Below are 23,010 nucleotides of genomic sequence, written 5' to 3' on the forward strand. Positions count from 1 at the left end.
ACACTTCTTTGGAGAAAAACTAATGCAGATGGTGACGGTTATGAATGATTCTGCTGTTCCAAGTATCGGGGTTGCTACACTGAGGCACCAGCAATGAAGGAAATGCTGTTAAATGCCTCGCCACATTGTCATTTATCGCATGTATATCACAACGCCTGCGCCGACACACATGTGCCCCGAATATTTGAGCAGACAAAAAAAAAATGTTCAACTTTGTCAGTGCTGAAGTATATGAGCATACCTCAGGCAGTGTCCATCCCCCTCCCTTTTTGGATTTCTCCAGTGCATATGGAGAATGCTGCAGTCCCATGAAGAAGCTGAATTATCAGAGCATCTGCAAAAAATTGATCAATGATGGACATATTGCAATAGGACTTTTTTCAATAGCTTCAGCTAGTTGGCTGAAATACACTTTTTTCTTTTTTTGCATTCACTGAAACTTATGTGAATGTGTGCACTTCCGTGGCACATAATTTCTCGCTACTGCAAGTGCTAGATATTTGCCTTTGCTTTCATGATCCATTAGTTGTATCTACGCGCCTTTGATTAGCGTTTTACATCTGCGTGTAGTTGAGAAATAATTTTCTATAATTATGGTGATTCACAACTGTGAGGGCACAGCTGCTCGATGTGCCTTTGTGTACGGTGCACTTTATTACAATTGGGCAGCCCAGACATGAGGAAAGGAATGCGATAACAGGACAAGGAAGTAGACACGGACGCACAAGCTACACAACACGGACTGCTATTTCATCTATGATGTATGCCTGCGAGGACAACAACAAAAATAGCATCCTTGAATTGGGCGAGTTTACGTATCAACTTGTAGACATGAGCTTAGCAGATGTATAGCAGATGAAAGATGATATATAACGAAACCAATGGCACTTGGGAGGAATTAACTCTTTATTGAAATGCAGAATTCGCTGTGAATTCAGGTTAAATCTGCATTTATCTTCATCTTTTTATATAATATTAGGAAAATGGAACAGCAAGTCGAAGAATAAAAGTTGCATCTGTATATGCATAATGAATGCGGTTTTTCTGAAAGTACTTGCTCATACAGCGTCTTTTTCCGTTAACTGCATGCAGAACTACTTCTTTGCACCAGAGCAGTAAGTTAGTGCTCCAAAGCATTGTTTCCTTGCTCCAAACAGCAAAATTTTCTGCTCCAAAGCATATATTTCTGCACCAAACTGCAATTTTTCCTGCTCCATAATCTACTCCAAAAGACCAAGTACCGCTTCCATCTGCTAACTTCTTCCGTGATGATTTCTAGTCATTCAGTAAATGTGCCTCGCCTTTGAGGTGCCTACAAAATTGCCTCAATTTAGGCAACACAATATTTTAATTGGCCTGTCTCACCACATTTACATCTGTTTAAATCAGCATGCGGTGCTGTAGTATTGCACTTAAATCCTTAACTCTTTCCCTACCATGGGGAAAATAGGTGTTTTTTTGTATGTTACGGCAGATGTGTTTTTTATTGCGATAGCAATTATATGGACACTTCCACCGGATTTCTGCCGTCGCCGTCGCCGTGAGGTTCCGTATAGATAAAATCTTCGCCGCGTGCCGTATGCCCGAGCGGAAGCGTGCGGGGACACACGCTGTCACGGAGAGCGAACGCACTCAATCTTCCACGCGCAAGCAAGAAAGCGGGAAGCGAGCGCCGGAGGGAGCGGGGGGGGGCATTCCTACTCTGCCAACAACCGCGCTCGTCGCTCGCTCGCACCGTCTCTTATCTCCACACGGCTCTGACCTTTATGCGCTGTGCATTCGCCGCTCAGTTTCCGTTGAAGCGATAGACCGCACGTACCTTCGCCCGCTGCGGCGTATATGCGCTTGCTGCCAGCGTTTTGACAGTCGTTGTCTGCAGTCATTCAGTGTGATCAATTCATGTTTGTTTGTGCGCGCTCACACCACAGTTAGTAATAGTTGGGCCACATTTTCCAACGCACGCTACACATGCAATGCTGCCCGGATCGGCAGTGCAGCGCTACAGGTGTGTCCCTTCGCACGCACCACCCACGGGCAGCGCTTCTCATCAACACCACCGTTTCACACGCGCCTTCTCGTGGTCATCGAGTCTCTCTTCATGTCGGTCTACTTATGCCGCAGCACACCTGCTTACTTAATCAGCTCATGTTTAGTACAATTCATATTGCTACCAAAGCCGCTCACCTTACTTCGTATGACATTGCTGTGTTGCTATCGCATTCATTGCTTCGCCCTTAGGGTGAAACTGTGACATTTTTTTTCTGAACGAACTACTGCACTACTGCACTCAATATTTAATGTAATACATAAACAGAGAGCAAGATGAATTCACTTTTCACGCATAAAAGTTTTAGTAACGAGAAGTATGTCATAAACAGATATAAATTGTTAAATCAAGATTGTTCGATAAAATTTAACAAAGTTTGTAAAGACACGCTTGTATCTACGAAGAAAAAAATGTTATGAAAATTATGACAGTTACAAAATGTATTGCCATCTATTAGGCACTATCTTCGAAAAAAATCAATATTTTTCATTGAACAGGTATTCTGCTACAAAAATTTAACTGCAAGCACTACAGTTATGCGTGCCGGGCTGCGGCCGCCGAATTTCTGGGCTGGTTTGCGTCGTCATCGTGTTCAGACTCAAATTCCGACGAAAAGTCAGCGTCCTCTGACTCGCTGTCATTCGATGTATCGATAAGATCAGCTGCAGAGGCAGCGGAATTGCGATATCTGCAATCTCCTGAAGCGCTCGCACCGTTTCCGGAGTCGGATATTTTTGCGATCTGCTTTGACGATCGCTAAACTTCGGAGCGTGTTTAAAGGTTTAAAAATCACCACCTGGCTGGAAAAAAGCTAACTGTTTAGAAGACAAAAATATAGTTTCGCCTCTTTCACTTCCAATGGCGCAATGTGTCCGTGAGCGGGGCGGAAGGTCTCGAAAGCGGCGTTTCAAACTATAGATAGCGGGCGGCCATTTTTTGGTTCTCCTTTGACGATCGCAAAACTTCGGAGCACGTTTAAAAATCACCGCCTCGCGGGAAAACAGTTAACTTAGAAAACTAAAATACAGTTCTCCTTCATGTCCGATAGCGCAGTATGTCCGTGAGCGGCGCGGAAGGTCTCGAAAGCGGCATTTCAAACCATCGATAGAGGGCTAACGATGCCCAATGGGCGCGGTACGAAACGATTTAAACAAATACAACTTGCCACGTGCAACTGGTCATGTGCTGTTTCTTTGCTTCATTACTGTCATTGCCATGATGCACCAGATACAATGACTTTCCGCTTGTACTCATTTACAAGCTGCTCAATTGACATCCAATTGTGAATGGAATTACATATGCAAAGTAAACAAGCATATTTTAAAAACAAATTTAGTACATGCAACATTTCTTTATTATTTTGTCTAAAAATGAGAAAATATTCACTATTCGATCCGGTATTTAAAGGGCATCTTTCTCAAACATTTGTATTTGCCTTGATTCAGAAATTTCACTCATTGAACATGCCTATTTACCATATTTTCCTGACTATAGTCCGTGGTCTCTACGAGATTGAATATCGAAATTTCGTGGGGTGCAGACTATCCGTGGGTGCGGACTATACATGGTTTTATTTCTTAAGATCAGAGGCGTGCTTGAAGATAATGAGGCCAGACTGCAACTGTGAACTTTTCCCGTGCTAAATAACATTGCGAAATCAGCTCCGCAATGGTTGTGGCTGCGCACGAGCAATATTTCCAGCTCATTCTCACAGCTTATAATATTGTTAGGGTGTAGAAAAGATGCGTCGTAATATATAAAGCACCATTATAATATGCAAGCGAATGCTCGACCTTCACGGAATTGTTCGAGCTCAGTGTAGTCGACCATAGGCGAGAACTTACGATTCCGAAGGCGATGAAGACATTGAGGAGCCGTTCGTTGAATCCGACATGCTTGTTGTGTTTTGTACTGGAAGCACCGACAAGAGTTATTTTTAGAGTGCAGCTCTTAGGTGCCCGTTTCTGCGTTGAGCGTCTATGTCCTTTAGTGTAACCGAGCGAACGAGCACAGTGAAGGATGAAAGGCGGCGAGAGCGAAGAAAGTGCGAGGAGGAAAGCGGTACAGCAGGGTGCACCGGAAGCATGAAGAGGGCAGCAGAGGAGGAGAGTATGGTGAAAGGCTGAGGAGGAAAGTGGAGTGCCGCACTAGACGTGCTCCGCAGCGGTGACCAGACATGTGGCAAGCATGCCCACCAATACCATATATGGAAACAAAGCACTGACGTGGGCTTCAGACCCACTGTGCATGTGCTACTTCGCCTGTGCCGTCGCCACTAGAGAATGTGCTCCTTGCAAGCTACGTGTTCCTGTGTTCACACTTTCTTTCTGAACAATAAGTGACACAATCAGTGGAAATGCTTCGTCTGCCACTGCTGCTAAACAAGCTGCCCAAGCAGAGGCTCAGTGCCGCCCCTGAGAGGACCCTGTAGTTCATAATCAAATTCTTTGCCACAATATATCTCGAATTCAAAAATGCCTAAACAGCTGTGCTCAAAATTCGCATTAGGGAGTATTGTAAGCATTGGTGAAATTTTTTTATGGCTTTTAGTATTGAATCCTATATAGTACTGCCTAAGACCCAGGCTTTTGCTGGTTGACAATAAAATTTTTGCTTACCTACTGCTTGCTGGTTGCAGACAAGCTAGAACACATAATTTCTGTCAAAGTTCAGCCCTGCAGACTACTCACCAGATGCGGATTATAGTCCGGTAAATACGGTATTAGTTTTGTTCTTTATGCAATGCACATCAAGGTATGCATGGAGTGCTTAATGTAGCATCATGTAAAACACTTAAGAAACTTGTTTTCATAAAAAGTGGTTCCATACTCTGTTGAAGAATATTCCACACATCCCTATAAGATGCCTTTGACACCTCTTTAATTGACTTCCAAAATTACAAACGACGACATGCATGCACACATCAACACATAAATACGGTCTAGTGTTGTCATACTATGGCACAATGCGGGCAAATTTCAATGGAAGCTTTTGTTATGGTGGTGAATTATGGGTGTGTTCAATTTTCGTCACTAGGAGTTTCATTGGATCGCTGTTTGATGTGCACTCTAAGTAAAATAATTTGTTAAAAATCCATTGGCAGTGTGATTGACGTCTTTTTGTTTATTGTTTTTTTACCCAGTGGTGAGAGTGGAGCAGGCAAGACAGAAAGCACGAAATTGATCCTCCAATACTTGGCTGCTATTAGTGGCCAGCACTCATGGATAGAACAGCAAATCCTGGAAGCTAATCCCATTTTGGAAGGTAAGGGCCATTGTCATTGTTGCTCTTCTGATTTCTACCTAGATAATATCTGTCACGGAATTGATAAAGTGCATATAGCCATATTTTACTTCTGATCTTCTTGGCAATGATGATGATATCTTGTTGAGCATGTTACTTTTTGTCATGGTACATTATGTGGCAGCTTACAGCACTCTAGTATCAATGCAAACAGCATTAGTCCAACACCATCAGTAATAACCGACATCTGTTACTGAGTTTGGTGGAACTCGCATAAATTTATGTAACAGCATTAGGCATCACTATTAATTAGGGCTGTGCGAATACCGAGTAGTAGATTTCGAATTGAATCAAGACAGGAAAGCTAAGGATCGAATTAAATATCAGAAAATTTAACACAAACTTTTATGCTTCCAAAGTTTGTGCAAAAAAGCACAGTGCCGCACATGCTCAAGAGGCTAACTACATTACTTATTTAGTAAAAATCTTGCTCGCTATCAGTAACTTGGGTTCCTATGAACCAAAATGTATAATTTGCTCTACTCTTATTAATAGAAACACCAAATTAGTATGCCAACACTGATAACAACTCAGTTCGTATATGAAAGTCTGGAAAATATTTTTATTATCAGTAGAATCTCTGTCAAATAGAATTAAGTCATTTCTTCGCTCTGAAGCTGAAGAAATAGCGAAATTGTCCTAACTACCAGTGGGCTTCTCAGTTTAAAAAATCCAAAACCCCTCCCCTACCGGGAACAGGGGGGCACGCAAACCTTGTCCTGTGAAGCCGTAACCCAATCCCTTGTGAAATGTTGGGTTGTGGTTGGGCAAGCGTTGGGCACTTGCTTTGTTGTCGTGCCGCTTCTGCTTTGGCTTGTTGAATTCCTTCAGGGGCCTGGCGTTGGCGTTTTGCTTTAGCCTCGGCTTGTCGAACTCCTTCATCAGTCCGGCGTTGGCGTTTTGCTTCTGCTTCGGCTTGACGAACTCGTTCATCGGTCCGGCATTGTCGTTTCGCTTATGCTTCGGTTTGCCAAAACTTAGGATTACTTTGGCGAGCTCACGCGCGTTCACAGGGCCCACTCCCGTTGTCGTTCTTTGAAGGCTGCTTTTTTGGTGGAGCAAACCAAGTGCGACCTACCCACAGCGCAGCTGGCCTTGCACTGGCTACTAAGTGGTTCGTTATGAGAAAAGGAAAGGTTGGCGCTATCTTCTGCCACCCTTGAGGGAGCGCGGCTGAGCGCCAGATACACTGGCGAGGAATGGCACGCGCGGAGGTGCCAGTTGTGGGTGAGGAGGGTTTCCGGCCATCAGCTGCGGTGAGGAGGAGAACCTGTCAAATGCTGGCACTGGCGCGCAACTGTGGAGTTTCATGTACAACGACAGCCACACGGACGGCGAGACGAGTCAGGCAATACAAGCTTCACTTGACGGCCTTGAACTGGCGAGAAACGGTGCACGCGGAGTGGGTGAGGAGGACAACCTGTCAAGCAGCTGAGGGGGAAGAGGTTTCTCGCGTACGACGACAGCCACACCGACGGCACAAGTCAGGCAATACAAACTTCGCTTGAATAATGTAGTGGGCCATATTGCCACATTGTAGTGACGTTGAAGAATGATACAGTGTGAAAACTGAGTTACAAATTTAACTCTTTCTTGGGCGAACTTGTGCCCAGTAACACTCAAGCACAGCGATAGCAGCAAGCAATGTTGGTGATCGGCGAAAATTTCATCTGGGGGTCAAGCGCGTCGGCTTTTATACGTGACTCGTCGAAGGTTCCAATGTAATCGCTTGTGCCTGCATGGCTTCCATAAAGTACTGCCCAATTCACGTTGGGGCGTACAATCAGATTACAAAAGGTTTGATGACAACAGCCAACGGATAGAACTATCGGTGACATTCGAGAAACTTCGGATACATGCAGGCGCGTCCTGCACCGAGCGATAACGTTTAGCATGTGTTAGCCGGTGAAAAGCGGTGACCAAAGAAAGATAAACAAACATGTGTATATCAGCTTGTTGAGGCCATTCTACGCGAGAGACAAAAACGAGAAATGCGCATTATGTCAATCGGCACCTCTCCGCTCGGTCATCGGCGCTGCATGGACGACTGCAGTTGGCGCCGCACGCGCCAACTGCACGCGCCAACTGCAGTTCTCAAATCGGGAGGCCCACAGCAAGTCAAGGTTCGAACTATGCGAATCTGTGTGCGTGAACACTAACTCGCGTATTTGAGGCAATCAGCGTGCCTTCCGGTGGCTTATCAGCCTAATCTTCACACATGCTTCCATGCTTTCCACATGCGCTACTTTTGTTGTTCCCTCTGTTTCCATAGCGTTAATCATTTTAGTCGGTCCGGTTGAACCTTGTACTGGTAAAGATGGCGCACCGTGGGACTACTGTCCGCATCAAGACGCCGATCACGGCCGGGTCACTTACTGAAGGTACCAGTAGCGCACCCAGGATCTCGGCCAGGGGGGGGGTTGATAGTTTGCCAATACCATCTAAACAGCACTAATTTCGATTTCTTCACGGGAAATTGTCAAAAAATGCGCTTTTTGCGAGTGTGCAGACGATTGCGCGGCTTACATGTTAGTTGCAGTACTCGAATGCGCAAGGAAAGAAAAGGGGTTAAACAAAAGGGTTAGGTCAACCTCAGGGGGGGGTTACAACCCCCGAATCCCCCCCCCCCCCCGTCGGTGCGCCACTGGAAGGTACCAATATTCGAGAACTCGTATATTAGATATTTGATTCATGGATCGAATATTCGAGTATTTGCACACCCCTACTATTAATAGTAAATAGCTGACATTAATTACAGTTGAATGCCTCTACACCCAATGGCACAACTATGAAATTACCTGTACAACAAAGGTTTCCGTTTGTCCCAGATGCATTCCTACATTTCATGTATATTGTGAATGCCTCTTCAACGAAGTAATTTAGGAGTCCCCGATAGCTAATTAGTTGATTTACAACGAATGCACCTAGCAGTGTCGCCACTGCCCTATGCAGCCGCCACTGATTTGCAGTCAGCACTAGACCTAGCGACAGGCTTGACGACTGGGCCAATCACAGCGAGTATTTTAGTCCTGCCGCACAGCTCCAGGAATCGCTCAGCTAATACGTTGCTTGTTGCAACACAGCAGCAGGTGTGATAGCTGACGAATACATTGAGAATGACGACACGACAACACAAGTTGCTAGGAAGTGACGACCAAAGATCTTGACAAAGGCAACAGTGATTGAAGAGCCTGAAGATGAACAAGAAATTTTTAATGACAATGGTGGCAACTGTGGCATTCGATGGTCTGCATGCGTACCTTGCATCACTTCCGAGTTTCATCACGGAGCGAGCATGAACCTCGATGACAAAAAGTCAGCAGCACTCACACATTCCTATGGAGGAATTGTGCAGAAAAAGATTAGCGACTTTTCACAAACTATCTTTTGAATTCATGATAAATGAAGGTTTTATTTTGGTGGAAGCGCTTATCCTGCTCTATCGAGAGCGGTACAGTGCCTGATCTTTACAATGAAGTGACCTGTGTAACAGGATTTTGAAGGCCCCGAGGGCTTCGTTATAAAGGTGTTTGACTGTATTTCAGAGAAGGCATACATTCAGGTGCAGCAATATACATTGGATGGCTTCATACTTGTGTGAATTCATGTAGTGCCTTAAATGGAGTTCTTATTTGTTGTGTAAATTAATTAAATGTTCTTTAGAAATGTCCCAGAAGTGTGTCATTTTGCACTTCTACATTGTTAATGTAAGGCTGCAACTTCCAATTTTATGTGGTGCATATTTCCTTGTACATCTGCCTCATTGCCTTCTTTGTTTACTGCTTTCTTCTCTCAATCCCCTCACCCATTTTCCCCCTTGTGCAGGGTAGCCGACTGGCATTTCCTCTGGCTTATCTTCATCCTTGCCTCTCTACTCTTTCTCTATCACTGTCAAGTTCGTATAGCATAAGTCAAAACTGAATGAAATTCATCAGAAAGAGAGTCGCAGAACTTGTGACTTGTGCTTTTCTGCAAGTACTCGAAACAAGTACTTGTAAATCAAAAGATTTTTTTACATTTCCTGTGTTGCTTTTTCTTTCAGCATTTGGGAATGCAAAGACTATCCGAAATGATAACTCCAGTAGGTTTGGAAAATACATTGATATTCACTTCAACAAGCAGGGTATTATTGAAGGGGCCAAAATTGAACAGTACCTGCTTGAAAAGTCTCGGATCGTGAGTCAGGTAAGTGTCTTTGTTTGACTTGGGGCAGTTTCACTGTTAATGGCTGTGGTGTTATCACTTGATGACATTAGATGGTACAATTACACTAGTGCATATATTATCTGCATGATTTTTGTTAAATGACATATTGTTAATGTCTTGTTCCATTATTCCTGTTCATAGTATGATTAGTAATTGGCAACAAGAATTTGTTAGCATCTTGCAAAGCTTCAAGGGCCATTTTGTGACACAGGGAACTGAGTGTGTTAAATTCCTTTCTTGTACTTTTTTTTTTCTTCCAGGCACAGTATGAAAGAAATTACCACATATTCTACTGCATGCTGTCAGGGTTGAGTAAAGAAGACAAGGCAAAACTCGAGCTTCAAGATGCCTCAAAATACCATTATTTGACTCAGGTACAAAATCTTTTGCTACAGGAGATGAACATTTTAGAGTGAATGGCATTTCCTTAATGACTTTGTTCACCTAGACCTCTATAGTTGCAAAATAATTTCAGAAACTTGAAACAAACTTTCATATAACCTCACCTCTGAATTTTCATTTTAAACAGGGAGGAAGCATCACTTGTGAAGGCCGGGATGACGCAGCTGAATTTGCCGACATTCGTTCAGCCATGAAGGTGCTAATGTTTTCAGACCACGAAATTTGGGACATTCTCAAGATATTAGGCATTGTGCTACATCTTGGCAACATCAAATACAAACGTAAGTGCACAAACAGTCACATATATCACTAGTTAGCATAAGAAACACAATATGAAGAGGCTCCACCAGTTTTCATATTTCAATCATTTCAGCCCGTCTAATTGACAATCTTGATGCTGTGGAGATAATTGGTGCTGGGAGTGTCCAAAGTGCTGCAAAGCTGCTCGAGGTAAGCATTCTTCTTTATTCTTCTTTCAAAGTGCAGTTTCTCAGCCCATTGAGAAATGTGTGCCTCAGTGTCTACATAATTGCATGTTACAAATTTTTGTTCTTCTGAACTGACCACCAAAATTCAGCATTAATTTAAGAGCAATCAGCTTCCTATTATCTACTGCATAAAGTGCTAATTTGGACCGGTTGGTACATGTCTGAAGATAGTGAGTAACAGCGCAAACAATGAGACGTGTTAGCACTTTATTGCAATAGTGTTAGCAATTGTTAGTGATAAAGACAGCACTTTATTGCAGTTTATTTCTAGTACAGTGGAACCTCGTTGATATGATTCTGCGTAATATGTCTTTCGGGATAATATGTTTTTTTTTTCTTTTCCCTATAATACGATTTGGTTGAATAATTTGGCTAGGCTGCCACTATTCTCCATCTCGCATGTGTTCGGGCTTTACGGCCTTTGGGTGTTCGAACTGTGTTCAAACCCTCGTACACATTGGCAAGCATGTTCCCGAAGCCAAGGAACCGCACGCCTCCGGACGGACAAAGTGGTGTCGTCTACAAGGTTAACTGCTCAGACTGTGGTGCCAGCTACATTGACGAGATGGGGCAGCAACTTCGCGCTCGACTCAAGGAACACTTGAGCGACGGTACAAAAGTCACGCATGCCACACGTACAAAGACGGAACTGGTGGATCATTGCTTAACAAAAGGACACATGTTCGATTTTGATAACGTAGCCACATTAGCATGGGAGCACCGATGGGGCCCAAGAAAATTTGTGGAATCATGGTTTATCCGTTGCAATCGATCTGCATGCAATTCTAATCGTGGCCCCCTGCCAGATGTTTACAGCAGTATCATACATAAATAGGATGTATTTTCTCATTTGTTGCCATTTGTGTACTGACGATGCCACCCTCATAGGTGGTGAAATGTCTGTTTTTGTTATATTTTATTTTTGAGTGAAGCCAGTGATAAAAACACATTGAAGTGTGAGTTCCCCTGGCTTTTGGAACAGCTATTCGATATACAATTAGTATGTTCTTTTTAAATTATTTTATGATAGTGAGAAACCCTGGGAAGTTTTTTTAATAAAAACTGAGCAAGAGAGTGCACTAAATTGTTTTATTCCATTCACGGTGAGACTAAGTGAAAATTATTCTTGTTATTCCTTGAATAGGTCAATCAGCAGCACCTAATGGATGCCCTGACGACTCGCACCATTTTTGCGCATGGGGACACTGTAGTCTCAACGATGAGTGTGGACCAGTCCAGGGATGTGCGCGATGCATTTGTCAAAGGAATCTATGGCCGCATGTTCATCTGGATTGTGAATAAGATAAACTCGGCCATCCACAAGCCAAAGTCAGCTGCAGGTCATTACCGAACGTCCATAGGTGTGCTCGACATCTTTGGCTTTGAGAACTTTGCTGTCAACAGGTGAGCTGAGGAATCCGCTAGCAATAAATTACGAAGTCATGCTATTTTCTTGGAACTATAGTTTTCTTTCCATGTTTCACTGTTGCACTTGGACTTTTTTCGCTAAGCCTTATTCTAAAGGAAATTGACTTCTTGATTCTTCTAGCCTCTGTGTTAGCAGTTTGCTATGAGGCAGTCATACCTGTAGTTCTTTGGTGCATTTCTCTAATACTGCTTGGCCAGACATAACCCTTTTGTCATTGCTTAACTATGCTTAAATGAGGTAGAATTTTTTTAGTCCAGTTTCTTTAACCCAGTTTCTTAAACCCTGGAGTGTAAGATCATGACAAAAATGATAAAGTGAGTCATGTTGAACTGTCCACTTTTCTTACACCATATCCTTTCGAGAGTGTGGGAGAAAGGCATTGGCCTTATAGTACAAGTGTTAAAATATTACTGGCCAGCAATGTCATTTCAAAGGTAATTATAGTTGGCATTAAATGGAATTTTCTTGTTTAGTAAGGGTCATTATAAATTAACTATACTTTTGTGCAAGTACTAATGTGTTGTGCAAAATATTATGGAACACTGTAATAGTGCAACATAACTAACTAATAGAGTTAAGCAAGTCATATGCACATATGCACGCTCATGCCAAAGTATAGTTATGGAGCATACGCAGAGCTTTGTGTATCATTTAAGGTTGCTGATATTTAGTATTCAAACAGGATACCTTCATTTAATTCGATGAACCAATAGGGTAACAAAGCAGCATGGATGCTTTTCTAGCTAGATGAACACTGAACTTCACTGCCTGTTCTGTTGGAGTCTTCAATGTCCTCGTTCTGTGCTGCTAGTAATCTTGAACCAGTACCATCTCACCCAATTTTCTGTCCATGTGCCTTTCCTTTGCAGCTTCGAGCAGTTCTGCATTAACTACGCCAATGAGAACCTGCAGCAGTTCTTTGTGCGGCACATCTTCAAGCTAGAGCAGGAGGAGTACAACCTTGAGTGCATCAACTGGCAGCACATTGAGTTCGTGGACAACCAGGACTGCCTGGACCTCATAGCCGTCAAGCCCATGAACATAATGGCACTGATTGACGAGGAGAGCAAGTTTCCCAAGGTCAGGAAGTAGAAGATATCTCACGACCTAATCAGAACAGTCTTTGCTGTGATAACATGTGTCAATGTACAGTGCAGTGTAATGTTAAAGGGAACACCCAGTTATATTGGCTACCAGTTACAACTGATTCTTGACGTGAAGGCACGCAGACAATTTTTTAGGGCATATACGCCATCCTAATGCAGCCTATCAGGCATTCCTTTTCTCTCATTAAAGTAGAAGCTTTTGTTATATATTGGCTTCATAACCAGATAGGTGTTCCCTTTAATAGTGAACCTTACTGTACATGTTTAGTGCTGCATAAAACATGTTCTTTCATTTACGTTTGAGTAACACTTCAACGTTTAGTTCGCAATTGAGTTGAAAAACTTTCTTTGTTAGAACCTTTAGATCGCTTTCTGTAGTGCATGTGTGCAACAGTAGAATTGTGTTAAAGATGGGTGGCCACAAAGGCATAAGCTGATGATTGCTGATGGTGTTAGCACTTGTTAGCACTATGAACACTCGTTAGCACATGTTAGCACTATTAGCAAATGTAGGCTGATGATGATGATGATGATGAATGAATAAAAAAAATGCATAAGCTGGGCTGGTTCTCCACTCACACTGAACAGTGGTGCACAGCTTCTTCCAAAGCATTCACATTTGGAAGTGGCAACACACTTTCCAGAGTTCTGGAAATGACTTACTGTAAATATTTAAGTCTAACAAAGTACTTTACTTAGTCACTTTTTAATGTATGCAATTTGCATTGCGAGCTCCTTGAGTCTTGTTGCATGCACTTTGTTCTTTGCTTTCTGTTGTGCTCCACTGTTCCATGACATGATGCAGGGCACCGATCAGACACTGCTAAACAAGCTACACAAGATGCATGGAACTAACAAGAACTACCTGAAGCCCAAGTCTGACATCAACACGGCATTTGGCTTGAGCCATTTTGCGGGCGTGGTCTTTTATGATGCCCGAAACTTCCTGGAGAAGAATCGTGACACGTTCAGCGCCGACCTGATCCAGTTAATACAAGTCAGCAACAACAAGTTTCTTCAGAACCTCTTTGTCAACGACATTGGCATGGTATGCAAAGATACTCTGCTTCAATGTCAGATATGTAATGGAACGAGATATAGCTATGCACCATTTTATTCGTGTTTTAAGGATAACGCAAGAGCCTACACAGGATAGAAGAAATACAGAACTTGTTCTGGGTGTTCTGGGTCTTTCGTACTGGGGATCTGGGTCATTCCCATGGCAGGAATTTTCCACATGTCATCCTAAAGCACCTATTAGGTGGGCATGCCCTCAAGTCGGGGAGAGGCATCCATTTTTAAGGGTTGAAGTCTTGCAATCGCTAAGCATCAGGCCGGGAGCGCTCTTGTACCTATTTTACTGGTAGGTACCCGGCGGGAGCTCTAGTTTACCTAAATGCCGTGGCGGATGCTCTATCAGAATGCAGTCTAAGGTTGGACAATGAGTGTCCATAGATCATGCCCAGAAATCTCTATAGAGCCCCCTTTTGAGATGAGAGCCGCCACATGTAGCCAAGCACCAAGCTGGGGTACATCTCTGCCCACTGAAAAAAAAAAAACTGAGTTTCCGGCACCACTGCGATTTAAGCCCATTATCTCAAACTCGTTCTGTGTCTTTCTTTCATCCTGTGTAGGATTTTGTGTTACCCTTCAAACATGACAAGCTTGACAAACAATGACAAGCTTGTAAGTTAGGACACTTCAAATATTTCTCATTTCTTTTTTATTTGTGTATTGGTAGCATAATATTGCAGTCACAATATTTCAACTGCAATAAGTTCTCCGATACCTTTGGATCTCGCAGAACTTTGTTGACTATCTCGGAGGAATTGTTGACTATTGTGGTCAATGAAAAATTAAAAAGTAGCATAGAGACAGACAGAAGTGACTTTACACAACTTGCCTTTTGTGTGGATGTGGGAACTAATATCCTGCCTTTGGCTGTTGCATTCGTGTATGCAGGGCACAGACACTCGTAAGAAGACACCAACATTGAGTGCCCAGTTCAAGAGGTCCCTCGACTCCCTGATGAAGGCGTTAAGTCAGTGCCACCCTTTCTTCATCAGGTGCATCAAGCCTAATGAGAACAAGAAGCCTATGGTGAGTCATACATCCTTATGTTTTATTCTCTCTTGTGTGATGCTGCACTGTGATAATCTCCTTTTCAGCGGGCTGATTTGCTATCACATTATGCATACAGTGTTCAGGCAGGGCAGTGCATCAACTCATTGCACCGTTAACCTTTTGTTCGGTTCTTTAGCCCTTAGTGTCAGTGAAAGAGTCTGTAAATGCTTATAGTAAATTGTGTGCAAAGAGTGCGGTACCTAACACTCCTCAGAGGAAATTTGTATACTTATGCCAAACAGTGAAGTTTGTTTATTCTCTCTTTTCTCCCTTCTCTTTGTTATGTCTCTATATTGTCTTGAGCCTCACAAAGAGGAAGGGTGGTTTTGCATGAGCAGTACCAGGAAGCCTCGTGACTGGCAAGGATGATTCTCACAATGTTCAATGGTGCATAGTCCAGATAATACTTCTCTTTGCTGCTCTGCTTATTTTCCCATATTGCTGTGCATGTGTCTATGCTTTTAGCTGTCCTCACCCCTGCCACTGCCAGCTGTTTGTTAATGGTGCTTAAATACAGCTTATTTCTTGCTTCCTCTTCAGGCCTGTTTGAGCCATAAGGGAACTAGCTAGTATTTTTTGAAGCGCTTAGGGGTGGACAGCCAGCATAGCAGTTTTTATTGGAAGAGCTTCCCGAGAATTTTTAGCTTGCAACTATCAATTTATTGTTTTGCCTCATGAATTGCATTTCACGGATCTCAAATTATGTGAACTATTATGTGAAGTGTGTAAATTTATGCAAAGCATTACAAGCAATGAGCCTTAAAGCACTCCAAAATTTACTCGGTCAAGAAATTTCTCAATTTTTAGAGAAAACGGGTGCTTGCTCAATGCATGCTGGAAAAAAAAATAAAAATTAATTCCTTGCCTAGGTGTATTGTACAGCTTGTCAAGGAAGGTTTAGCCAAATTTTGTCTGACAACCTAAAGCTGGAGCCAGAAATCAGTGGGTGCAATCTGCATGCGTCTGTGCTAGCTATGCAGTGCATCTCTCAATTCCAACCTCTGCACCAAGTCACTGATAATTTTGTGCTTTATTGCTTCAGTATTTCAGAAACTTCTCAAGTGGCTATACTCTATGTTTAGCATGTTTTATAATGTGGAGGAGGAAATGGTGGTTGGATGCTAGCAGACCGGGCCTTGCATTGGCAGCCAGCCATTAATTGCTACATTCACGTGGTGCCCCTACCCCAGTGCAGGGTAGCCAACCGGGCTCAGCCCTGGTTAACCTCCCTGCCTTTCATTTATCCTTCCCCACCCCTCTCTCTCTCTCAAAGGCTGCGTTTTGATTGGAACTGCTGGTCAAGCGACAGTATCATGTAAAATTTTAGAGAAGACCAGCATAAGCATGAACAGAATAAACCAAAGAAAGCACAGAATGATGGTCCATGCAGCATCGTGTATTATGGCTGCATAACTTCTAGTGTGACCACTTGTTTGTGACGAGTCGATAGACTGTGCTGTTTTAAAACTGTTATTGCCTATAAAATCGGCTTCTATTTCAACGCAGATGTTTGACCGAGAGCTGTGCTGCAAGCAGCTGCGCTACTCGGGCATGATGGAGACTATTCGCATCCGGCGGGCAGGCTACCCGATCCGGCACACATTCCGAGAGTTTGTCGAGCGGTACCGTTTTCTCATCCCTGGTGTTGGCCCCGTGCACAAAGTTGACTGCCGTGCGGCCACGGCTCGGATCACAGCTGCTGTACTCGGCAAGGCTGATTATCAGATGGGAAAGACCAAGGTCTTCCTCAAGGTTAGAGTTTACCACCTCAGCTTGCATTGCTGTTAATTGTACCTTAATCATCGAAGTAACCTGTTCAATGTGATTAAAAGAAACCATGGCGAACACCTTTCTTTAAAAAAAAAAAAAAAAGGAGTCTTTACTGTCAACGCAGTCGTCACTTGCAATGTTTGTTTTCTTAGAAAACTAGCTTTCTTTCAGGTAATGTAAAATTCCCATTGACAGTGCTGAATTCTTTCTCATTTGATGGAAGTTGGTCCCAGTAAAGCCACATATTCAAATTTCGAGAGCTAAAAAGAATTATAGTTGGCTAAGTTTTGATAACAGGATTGGGTTAAATCAGGGGTTCTCAAGCATGTTCGTTCCAGGGAACCCTGCTAAGCTCCATGAAGCGCCAAGGAACCCCCCCCCCCCATTTAACCGAATTAAAATGTCCTAATTAACCGAATGTCGAATTACCCAAGGTATCAAGAAAACAATAAATGAATTAGCAAATCTTGTTTCTATTTTGCACAAGAGCAGTGCGGCACCCGCCGCGGTGGCTCAGTTAGCAAAGGCGTTTCGTGGCTGAGCACGAGGTCACGGAATCGAATCCCGGCCGCGGTGGCCGCATTTCGATGGAGGCGAAGTGCAAAAACTTTTGCCCGTGTACGTGCTTGCGTTGTAGTGCATGTTAAAGAACCGCAGGTGGTCAAAATTAATCCGGAGCCCTCCACTACGGCATACCTCACAGTCAGAACTGGTTTTGGCACGTAAAACCTTAGAAAGAAGAAGAGCAGTGCGGAAGCTGAAGTTCTCGTCATCTCATGACTTATTTGAGCTAGCAGCGGCGAAGGTCTCGCGACATCCTTCGCAGTGCGGCCGCGGCGCGCGTCTTCATCCGAGACACGCTTTTCACTACCGCGCGCACATCCCGATTATTTTTTCGCTAGTGAGCTGGTCGCCAACAAATTGCCCGCCCATCGCGATGTAGCCGGTTCTCTTCATCTTCGACAGCTTTGCACTGAGTCAAAGCGAAACTACTGCTTACCGCAACCGCTGCGGAGAAAACCGCGGCCGTTATCGACGAGATCATGGTCGGCGACCTTGCGGTTCAGAAGGCAGGCGGCCGACGCCATAGCCGACGCACTCACCAAGTCAAAACGAAACTACCGTTTGCTGCAACAAGTGCGCACGAAACCGCGGTCGCTATCGACGCGATCGTGGATGGCGACTACGCAGCTGCGAAAGGCACGCAGCCGATGCACGCACAGTCAAAACGAAACTACTATTTCCCGCAACCGCTGCTGCGGACGAAACTGTGCTGGTTATCGACGCGATCATAGATCGCGATTACGCACTTATGAAGGCACGCGGCTAGCCGCCAACGCGGTGTTACGTGCGGCGATTAACGCAAGAATAAAGGCTTTGAGGACACAATTAGGCACGAAGGGTTCCGGCGTTGCTGTCAGTCACGTATAGCGTACGATTGCCGCTGAGGACCATGCCAAGGAGGACTGCATCGCTTCGTTTTTGGACGCTAGCGCCGTTTTAGCTCTTTTGCGGCGCACACTTGTGGTGCTCCGCGCATCAGTTTTTTTTTTTTATTCCTCCGAAGTATAACATCAGTGCACACGTACGCTATCGGCACCTACCCTATCTACAAACGGGAGAAATGCGCACGGTGTTACGTTAGAGCCTCCGAGATTCAAGTGCGAAAGCTTAGGCGCGCTGCCCATGGCTGCCCGTTTTCGGAGATTGGGTGGCTACAAGCTGCTTGCGGATTTATTGCGCAGTTCGCGCGTTGCCGTTACGCACTGTGATGTGCTTTTTGACACTCGGGCATAGGTAATTGAGGTTCTGTGGATCAAGCGCACCTCGTGTTCGCCGTTTTCGCCACTTGGCGAGCGCGGGACCACAGAAAATTTATCAGTAGCTCGCGGAACCCAGAGCAGGGGCCTGCGGAACCCCCGGGTTCCGCGGAACCCACTTTGAGAACCCATGGGTTAAATGATTCATTTTAGACCATTACAATATTGAGCACTGCACAGAACTAACACTTTCTAGTTTTTTTGTGGAAAATGCGAGAAAATTTACTGCAATGCTTGTTGGGTGTCATCTCAGCCCCGCTGGCTAAAATTTGGTTTTGGGTTAGCTTCAAGAGTGGTGCAATTGTTAGCTGTGACATGAGAAGGTAAATTGCAGAGCTGCCTAATACAATTGCTGACGAGGAAAATTATCGCAACCAAAAAGACAATGCACATATTGTGTTTTTGTTTGCGCTAATTTTCCTTGTCAGCAATGCAAGCCCAACTAGTCCAACAAATAATTCCCGCCTAATACAAATTTATTGAACCTATAGAGTGACCTGCGAAGCTTTTAGGCTTTATTTTTACCTCTGTAGAACTGGAGAATGTTTGAAATGGGAGATTTGCACACACCACCACACCCTTCTTTTCCTTTTCCCTGAAAAAAAAAAATTGACATATAAAAAATATAGATCAGATACCTTGTTAATTATCAATAGTTTCATTGTTTTTGCCTCTGTACTTCATCGTTATGAGCACAGATCACTGCTTATTGGAATACCTTTGTTCTCCTATGTTCCTCTCCTCTGAAGATTTACTTGCCATGATCATGATGTCATGTTAAAACAACCTTGTCAATTGGCTCGCAAACACTTACAAAAGAATATCTCTTTTTTCTCCACATCTTGCATCCACTCTTGGCATCACCAAAAATTTGTTGCATCTTGTTATAACACTTATTGATACAAAGCTCAGTTCTTGCCCCAATGTTTATTGCATCAAATGGCATCAGCAGCATTCATCGCAAACGGACCATATTTGTGTCAATTTCTTTCCAGAAAACTAACCTGCAAAATTTTCACCTCATCTAAATCAAGTGAGCTTTTTTGTGTATGGAGCATGGATATAGAGTTCCAGGCTAGAGAACATTTCCTAGTAGCTGGTAGTGAAATAATTAGGTGCTTCATGCATGGTGTGTTAATGCTACAATTCACATGCATGGCCTAGTTAGTGACGTGGTATTTGTAAATATAAGCCACCAAATGCAGTTTAATGTGCGAAAATACTTTGTCATCATCCCAAGCAAAATAAAACACATTCAATACACTTAGTTTATCTCTCAAAACATAACCTGTCTTTATTAATTCTGACTGGCTTTAATTTTGTAACAGGAACCAACTCAATTGATTTTTCTTTCTTTTTTCACTATCGTGCATTATTTTTCTAGCATGTGTATTTCCCTGATCTGCTTTGTATGGTACATTTGTGCATGTTGATAAGCTAAAGAAATGAAAGTGAAGAGATAAATTCAGATTGTTCTGCATTTCTATTAACTAAGCCAGGGCGTCATTAAATGTTGCATGCAGTCTTTGAGCTCTTATTGGTTGAGTCTGTCAAGGCTACAAATTCAGTTTATCCTTGTCTTAAAGTATCTGTCTTCAAGCTCAGTGTAATAAGACCTGGCAAACAGAATTACTGGGTAAGCAATGCGACAGACTTTCTGCTTAACTCCTTCTTCCTACCGCCTGGTTTTGGAAACATTGTGGCTTTAGGTTTGTGGCTAGCATTACTTAGAGGGGAAAAAAAAGCGTTTTGTGCATTAGTGGTGGTACTTCTGTTTTGAAGTAGTGGAAGCCGTAGCTGTGTGGCAGAAGAAACAGACTGCCTACACTAACAGAGCACAACTTCTGCACATGCTGGTAGTGTGCCTTTTATAATGCACTGTTTTGCATATTAATAGTGTGTCTGTTGCAGCGCCAGTTGCGTATGCTGTTTGAAGTGCTATGCATAAATTTTTCTGTTATTAGAGTTGATTGTTACTCAACATGGAGTTTCATTTCATGTAGTGTAGCAGTGCAGGATCATAACTTTCTTGCATTGAGATAGGATAAGCAGGAGAATCTTAATAAAATTTTTTTTTTTTTTTTTGTATGGGTGTGTGACGAGCTGCATGACTGAAGACCACAGGCATTTATGTAGCTTACGGTCACATTAGCACATTCTTCTGAACCACAAAGTTACCTACTTATGCTTGAGGCAGAGTGGGTGACACACAGCACAGCCTGTCGTACACTCTGCCCTTTGTCCTATGGTTCCACACTGTACAAGTAATCTTATGAACCATTTCACCTGTAGGATGCACATGACCTGTTTCTGGAGCAAGAGAGGGACCGTGTGCTGACGCGCAAGATCCTGATTCTGCAGAAGGCCATTCGTGGCTGGTACTACCGACGTCGTTTCCTCAAGATGCGCCAGAGCACGCTCATCATTCAGCGGTGCTTCCGGGCCTACCTGCAGAGAAAGCGCTTCGTGGCGGTATGCAGGAAGAAAATTATTTGTATTCTGTCGTCCAGCATCATTTCTATCTTCCTCTTCACCCCCTTTGATCTTCGGTACTCTCATTTACATTGCTGTTCTCACACCACACACAAAACAACAGTTTTAATGAGCAGCTGGATGAAATTGTTTGATTGAGACAGTTATTTCATGGACTATTGTGTGCTACTTTTAATCAGGATTTTGCCGTCATGCTTTCTTGTCACTAGAAAGGAGCGCACGATAAAAAATTATTTCATTGCTTTTGCAAAAGCATGCTCTTTACACAGAAACACCCATTGCCATCGTCACTATCTGAGCACTCGTGGTGCAAATAATTATTGAAAACTGTTGTAGAGCTCGCCAGGGTACTTGGAGGCTGGAAGTGGAGCCACATTACCGCTATTTCAGTTGTAAACAAACATGGTAGACACACAAGGCGCATACTGTTGTGGCAGACACTGCACCAGCAATGTAAGTTGCAGCAGCAATGTCACCAGAACTACATCGGATCTTGGTTGTGCCCCCAGCATGGAGGTGAGAGTGCCTCCAAGTGATTTGGAGCATGAACCAGGTGAATCTTCCTAATGCTCAATTTAAACCAGCCTAGTGTAATCATGCTGCGAGAGATGTACCAGCCTAGTGTAATCATGCTGCGAGAGATGTCTAAAGCACTCGAAAGCAACCAACCAAATGTACCATAGGCTATCCCGTCATGTTAGAAAAAAAAATATAGCAGAACTTTGATATGTTCAATGGCACAGGTGGAGGTGCCTTAATTCACTTTTCAACCCTTACACTTATCCAGAAAGGAAAAACCATTGCTTAACCCTTTGAGGGTAAATTTTTTCTCCAAATGTGATCCCCCCCCAAGGTTGATTTCTTTATTGCAAATTTAAATCTTCAGAGTGAACTATTTCGAAACAAAAATTTACTGCAATCTTTTTAGTGACCATAAAGTGAAAAAAATATTCTGTGTAGGTATACATGCATTGTTTATTTATGAATACAGAAGGGCTTGCGTAAAGACTTCCTCTCGTCTAAAGTTCCTCGTCTGAAGAGCTGCCATCCAATGACTCTCATTATATTTGGCTTTTGGACAGTAGTCCATTTCAGAGGAATCGCCACTCGAGTCACTTGCAGCAGAGCAACCGGCATGCACATCCATAGCGTAATCGAACTGCGTATGTGGGCACACGCAAGAAAACTTCATGGTTGTGCACCCATCATAAAAAGCAAACATGTGAGAAACTTGCAGTAATCCTTCTTCTCATCGCCAGCGAGGGGCAATCAGCTTTTGCGACTCTCAACAAAGGAAATGCAGGCATGGCAGCATCGTTCATGTATGGGGGCATTGTTTGTATATACCAGCGCCCACCTGTGAACAGATATAATCACACCCCTGTGAGCAATTAACGAGCGAGCATCTAGTGGTGACCCTTTGAGAGATTAGAAATTAGACATCAGTTTTTGCGAGCGCAATAAATGGAAAAAGTCTGCGTCGCGACGTGCACGAGATGTAACCAAAACTAATCGCTGCATGGCTGCACACGTGCGGATGCACGAGCTGTTTCCGAAGCACCGGCTTTAATAAGCCGTGGAATGAAAACCAAAAGACTACAACAAGAGAAAAAAATCTTTTGTAAGCACACAGAGTGGCAGCACTTGCTGGGCAATGGAGAGTTGAAAAATTGGCATGTTTTTCAAACGTACAGATGACATAGTAAATATATAGAATCAAACAATTGGGACTTGGCCGCAGTGCTGTATATATATACGTATTTCGCCCTCAAAGTATTTATTTTCTGTTATAATCCACTGTGCAAGTTTCACATGTAACAAA

General features: G+C 43.4%; 1 protein-coding gene across 2 annotated transcripts in view; it reads left to right on the top strand.

The window, feature by feature from the left end:
• LOC119442245 (myosin-VIIa-like) overlaps positions 1-23,010 on the top strand; it is a 172,352-nt gene that overhangs the window by 90,214 nt on the left and 59,128 nt on the right. For both annotated transcript variants that reach the window (XM_037707047.2, XM_037707048.2), the window contains exons 6-16: positions 5,190-5,311; positions 9,393-9,535; positions 9,817-9,930; positions 10,086-10,239; positions 10,332-10,408; positions 11,591-11,850; positions 12,745-12,955; positions 13,787-14,029; positions 14,944-15,081; positions 16,612-16,857; positions 20,988-21,167. In XM_037707047.2, coding sequence (XP_037562975.1) covers positions 5,190-5,311; positions 9,393-9,535; positions 9,817-9,930; positions 10,086-10,239; positions 10,332-10,408; positions 11,591-11,850; positions 12,745-12,955; positions 13,787-14,029; positions 14,944-15,081; positions 16,612-16,857; positions 20,988-21,167 — 1,888 coding nt within the window. The remainder of the gene's footprint in view (positions 1-5,189; positions 5,312-9,392; positions 9,536-9,816; positions 9,931-10,085; positions 10,240-10,331; positions 10,409-11,590; positions 11,851-12,744; positions 12,956-13,786; positions 14,030-14,943; positions 15,082-16,611; positions 16,858-20,987; positions 21,168-23,010) is intronic.

Source organism: Dermacentor silvarum, chromosome 2 (assembly GCF_013339745.2).
Source record: "Dermacentor silvarum isolate Dsil-2018 chromosome 2, BIME_Dsil_1.4, whole genome shotgun sequence".
In the NCBI taxonomy this organism is placed as follows: domain Eukaryota; kingdom Metazoa; phylum Arthropoda; class Arachnida; order Ixodida; family Ixodidae; genus Dermacentor; species Dermacentor silvarum.